The sequence below is a fragment of the Poromitra crassiceps genome (genome assembly GCF_964638095.1).
Source record: "Poromitra crassiceps genome assembly, chromosome: 15".
In the NCBI taxonomy this organism is placed as follows: Eukaryota; Metazoa; Chordata; class Actinopteri; order Beryciformes; family Melamphaidae; genus Poromitra; species Poromitra crassiceps.
Window position 1 is genome coordinate 7,171,088 of NC_139634.1, and position 5,696 is coordinate 7,176,783.

Sequence of the window (5,696 nt, forward strand, 5' to 3'; positions counted from 1 at the left end):
GTTAAACGCCACACCGTTCCTGTGAACGAGTCTGTTCTGACCTTCTTTAAAGATGACTGTTGCTCCCTGGGTGGTCGCCGCCTTGACTGAGAAAATGTCCTGGGGGAAGGACGGGACGTACAGCGCCCCCCTCAGCGTTGTGTCCCTCACTCTACCTGCATCATCTCTCAGGCGAACCGTGGCAGTCCCCCGCTTGAGTGCGACGCCGCTGGTCCTCTCTCCATCCGCCAGCTCCAACACATGTTTGTGTGGCTCGAAACTCGTGTCGAACTCCTGGAACTTGGCGATGTCCCGGATGATGTGTGAAGTGGCCCCCGTATCGACCATGAGGCCTTTCTCCTCCACTCCACCGACCAGGGCTCCGTCCACCTGACCGACCTTGAAGGCGAACGTGTGGTCCTCTTCATCCACTGTCTGCTTCACCTGGTCACGTCTCCTCCGCCTGCAGTTCGCTTCTTTGTGCGTGGAACTCTTGCAAAAGCCGCACCACTGTCTCTGGTCTCTGCTGCCAGAAGCGGCTGTGCAGTCCACAGCCTTATGGCCCTTCAGGCCGCAGCAGGACAGTCTTGTGTTCATGCTGTCTCTTCCTCGCACTCTCATCACGCTGTCGTCATCTGAGCCAGCAGCACGGAACTTTTCGGTGCTCTCATAGCTCCGTAGCTTTGTTTTGAACTCGCCGAAGGTTAGAGTATCATCACTCTGTGTAATGTGAATGGAAAATGGCTTAAACAAGTCTGGTAGGCCCTTCAGGATCATTGCGGTCAACAAGCCATCGCTTAAAGTCTCTCCAGCATTTCTCAGTGCTGTGATAGCCGTCTCCGCACGAATAACATAGTCAGTGACGCTCTCATTCACGGCTTTCTGGAGAGAAGTCAGCTCTGTGTACAAGCTTATGACACGCGGCTTCCCCTTACCCGCGTAGTGTTCCCGCAGGATCTTCAGCGCCTTCCTGCCATCATCTGCCCCATCTCGCATCACAAGCGATAGAGCCGCACCCAGTCCCAGTATGGTGCTCTTCAGGCTCATCAGTCGCAGGTGTGCCAGGAACTTGGTTTCCCACAATTCGTAATTCTTTTCATCTCCGTCAAAACATAAACGATTCCATCGACTCCCAAAATCCCTTCTGGGCCCATAACCTGTTGAAGCTGCCATCTCTAGGGCTGGAGCGTCGTGGATTAGTCTAGCACGGAGGAAACACGGGTAGCCACAGATGCTGCATCAGGTATCAATGGGTTAAATGACAGTAAATCCTGAATGAATGACTGACTGGTCTAATCTGTGTGATTGACAGGAGAGATGAGTAGAGGAGCGGGGTTTTCACCACCAGCATTACGACCGGGACTGCAGTATGGGTAGAGTTTCTCAGTGAAGGTGCAGCCAGTAAAGGAATAGATCAGAGCTGCAGCATCTACGTCATAGAAGGAGACCAGACCCTCCTCATAATCCACAAACACCCCCACCTTCTGAGGCTGTGTCTTCAGAGAGATTAAGACATCAGCAGCTATGTACTCATTTCCATCCCTCAACACTATAGTCCAGAAGCCATCCTCTGGCCCCAGTATGATTCTTCCCTTCCTGTTGATCGACTCTTTGGCCACTCCTAAAGTCCACCTAGTCTTCCCTTTAACCTGAACCTCATAGTAAAACCTTCCTGAAGAGAAGCTCTGCTTTCCTAAGACGCTGGGATAAGAAAATCTCTCTGGGTTGTCTGGGAGATTCTCCTTTACATCAGCACGATTTACTTGTTTCCCATCATCAGACAGGATGAGATAGGGATTTGCTGTATCAGGATCTAGAGTCACATCCACGGCATACTGCTGGACCCTCTTCAGCTCAGCCTCAAGCAGCTTCTGCATCTCTTTCCTGAGAGTCTCCTCCAGCTGAGCCACAGCTCTCCTCACAGTCTCATCACATGATGAGTGGACACTGACCTCTGTCCAGTCCTTGGTGTGGGGAGGCGTCTTCAGGGATGGGAAGCTTTGGAGGAGGTGGAGGTGGTCTTCAGTGAGTAAGAGCTTCTCCACCTCAGCGCTTCTCTTCATCAGCTCAGATATTTCCTGTTCCAGCTCTTTAATTAAGCGTTCAGCCTGCTTCTCTGTTGTTTTCTGCTTCTCCTCAATCGTCTTAATGAGCTCAGCGTGGCCTCTCTGCGCAGACTGCATCAGAGCAGTGAACACCTGCACACTGTGTGCTATCATGCTGTCAGCATCTTCCTTGCTGAGCTTTACTGAGTGTTTGATCTCCTGAATCTTCAGCTGTCTCTCCTGGATCATCTGCTGAATTTCAGCCTCCGTCTTCCCCAGCTCAGCCTTCTTTCCTTCACATCCTTCCTTCAGAGGGACACATTGATGCAACTTGTGGTCTGACTCAGTGCAGACCTGACATACACACATCTGGTCAGTCTTGCAGAACCGCTTCAGTGATTTATCATGCTCTTCACATCTCCTGCCTTCCAGGTTCTCCACAGGATGCATCAGCTTGTGTCTTTTGAAGCCTTTGATGCTCTGGTGAGGCTCCAGGTGAATCTCACAGTAGGAGGTCAGACACTTCAGACAGGACTTCTGTGCCTTCCGTTTGGTCCCAATGCAGACGTCACAGGGAACTTCTCCTGGTTTGGCACAGCTGCTGGCATTCATCTGAGCTGACTTTCTGACCTGAACAGCCAACCCAGATATCAAAGTGTTGACATGAAGCTCTGGTCTTCCATTAAATCGGTGGTTACATATGGGACACAGGCACTGGGTACTAGCAGCCCAGTGGTGTGTGATACAGTTTTTGCAGAAGTTGTGTCCACATGGTATGGCGACTGGATCAGTGAATACATCCAGACAGATGGAGCATTGAAGCTGCTCTTCAGAGAGGAGACTGGTGGCAGCAGACATATCTAGACACGGACACCAAAAGTGAAAGTGTGAAATAACAATACTGTAACACACAATTCTTGAATATTCAAAAATATCAAAGTTACGGTAGATCATTGGAATATATGATCAAAAGTTATTTTGAGTTATGCAGTTACATTACATCATTTGACAAGTATCAGTGCAAAAGAAAACTGGGAAATTGGAAATCTGGATACAGCTAGATTATGTATCACTGCTCTGTTTATCAAAATAATAAAAGTAGCCACATAGCTCCGCCTCCGATGCAAAAGTTTAACGGGACACTAACAGATCTGATCTGCCAGCACACACAGGTTTGACTGGAGTTAAAAGTACTAGATACACACAGGTTTGACTGGAGTTAAAAGTACTAGATACACACAGGTTTGACTGGAGTTAAAAGTACTAGATACACACAGGTTTGACTGGAGTTAAAAGTACTAGATACACACAGGTTTGACTGGAGTTAAAAGTACTAGATACACACAGGTTTGACTGGAGTTAAAAGTACTAGATACACACAGGTTTGACTGGAGTTAAAAGTACTAGATACACACAGGTTTGACTGGAGTTAAAAGTACTAGATACACACAGGTTTGACTGGAGTTAAAAGTACTAGATACACACAGGTTTGACTGGAGTTAAAAGTACTAGGTACACACAGGTTTGACTGGAGTTAAAAGTACTAGATACACACAGGTTTGACTGGAGTTAAAAGTACTAGATACACACAGGTTTGACTGGAGTTAAAAGTACTAGATACACACAGGTTTGACTGGAGTTAAAAGTACTAGATACACACAGGTTTGACTGGAGTTAAAAGTACTAGATACACACAGGTTTGACTGGAGTTAAAAGTACTAGATACACACAGGTTTGACTGGAGTTAAAAGTACTAGATACACACAGGTTTGACTGGAGTTAAAAGTACTAGGTACACACAGGTTTGACTGGAGTTAAAAGTACTAGATACACACAGGTTTGACTGGAGTTAAAAGTACTAGGTACACACAGGTTTGACTGGAGTTAAAAGTACTAGGTACACACAGGTTTGACTGGAGTTAAAAGTACTAGATACACACAGGTTTGACTGGAGTTAAAAGTACTAGGTACACACAGGTTTGACTGGAGTTAAAAGTACTAGATACACACAGGTTTGACTGGAGTTAAAAGTACTAGATACACACAGGTTTGACTGGAGTTAAAAGTACTAGATACACACAGGTTTGACTGGAGTTAAAAGTACTAGATACACACAGGTTTGACTGGAGTTAAAAGTACTAGATACACACAGGTTTGACTGGAGTTAAAAGTACTAGATACACACAGGTTTGACTGGAGTTAAAAGTACTAGATACACACAGGTTTGACTGGAGTTAAAAGTACTAGATACACACAGGTTTGACTGGAGTTAAAAGTACTAGATACACACAGGTTTGACTGGAGTTAAAAGTACTAGATACACACAGGTTTGACTGGAGTTAAAAGTACTAGGTACACACAGGTTTGACTGGAGTTAAAAGTACTAGATACACACAGGTTTGACTGGAGTTAAAAGTACTAGATACACACAGGTTTGACTGGAGTTAAAAGTACTAGATACACACAGGTTTGACTGGAGTTAAAAGTACTAGATACACACAGGTTTGACTGGAGTTAAAAGTACTAGATACACACAGGTTTGACTGGAGTTAAAAGTACTAGGTACACACAGGTTTGACTGGAGTTAAAAGTACTAGGTACACACAGGTTTGACTGGAGTTAAAAGTACTAGGTACACACAGGTTTGACTGGAGTTAAAAGTACTAGGTACACACAGGTTTGACTGGAGTTAAAAGTACTAGATACACACAGGTTTGACTGGAGTTAAAAGTACTAGATACACACAGGTTTGACTGGAGTTAAAAGTACTAGATACACACAGGTTTGACTGGAGTTAAAAGTACTAGGTACACACAGGTTTGACTGGAGTTAAAAGTACTAGGTACACACAGGTTTGACTGGAGTTAAAAGTACTAGGTACACACAGGTTTGACTGGAGTTAAAAGTACTAGGTACACACAGGTTTGACTGGAGTTAAAAGTACTAGGTACACACAGGTTTGACTGGAGTTAAAAGTACTAGGTACACACAGGTTTGACTGGAGTTAAAAGTACTAGATACACACAGGTTTGACTGGAGTTAAAAGTACTAGGTACACACAGGTTTGACTGGAGTTAAAAGTACTAGGTACACACAGGTTTGACTGGAGTTAAAAGTACTAGGTACACACAGGTTTGACTGGAGTTAAAAGTACTAGATACACACAGGTTTGACTGGAGTTAAAAGTACTAGGTACACACAGGTTTGACTGGAGTTAAAAGTACTAGGTACACACAGGTTTGACTGGAGTTAAAAGTACTAGGTACACACAGGTTTGACTGGAGTTAAAAGTACTAGGTACACACAGGTTTGACTGGAGTTAAAAGTACTAGGTACACACAGGTTTGATTGGAGTTAAAAGTACTAGGTACACACAGGTTTGACTGGAGTTAAAAGTACTAGATACACACAGGTTTGATTGGAGTTAACACGTTCACTGCCAATGACGAGTTGACTCGTCAAAAAAAAATATTGGTGCTACGTGGATCAATGCCCCCCACGTCTCCTATAAAAATATTGGAAGTATTGAATGTGTATAATCTATTTTACCGACCAACTAAGTGGCGACAGTGCTCTCCCGACAGAGAGAAAGCCAACCAAATACAGCCGCGGGAGAAAGCCATTCTCAAGGAAATGGCTTGGCGATTTTACAGTCATCAGTCACCAGACTCG

At 45.0% G+C, this 5,696-nt stretch overlaps 1 protein-coding gene across 1 annotated transcript; it reads right to left on the minus strand.

The window, feature by feature from the left end:
- Positions 1–1,271: 1,271 nt before the first annotated feature.
- LOC310790844 (E3 ubiquitin-protein ligase TRIM21-like) lies at positions 1,272–2,636 on the minus strand (the record flags this gene model as incomplete). The annotated part of the gene is made up of 1 exon (XM_083652550.1): positions 1,272–2,636. One exon carries the CDS (start codon positions 2,634–2,636, stop codon positions 1,272–1,274), a length of 1,365 nt encoding a protein of 454 aa, XP_083508676.1.
- Positions 2,637–5,696: the final 3,060 nt, after the last annotated feature.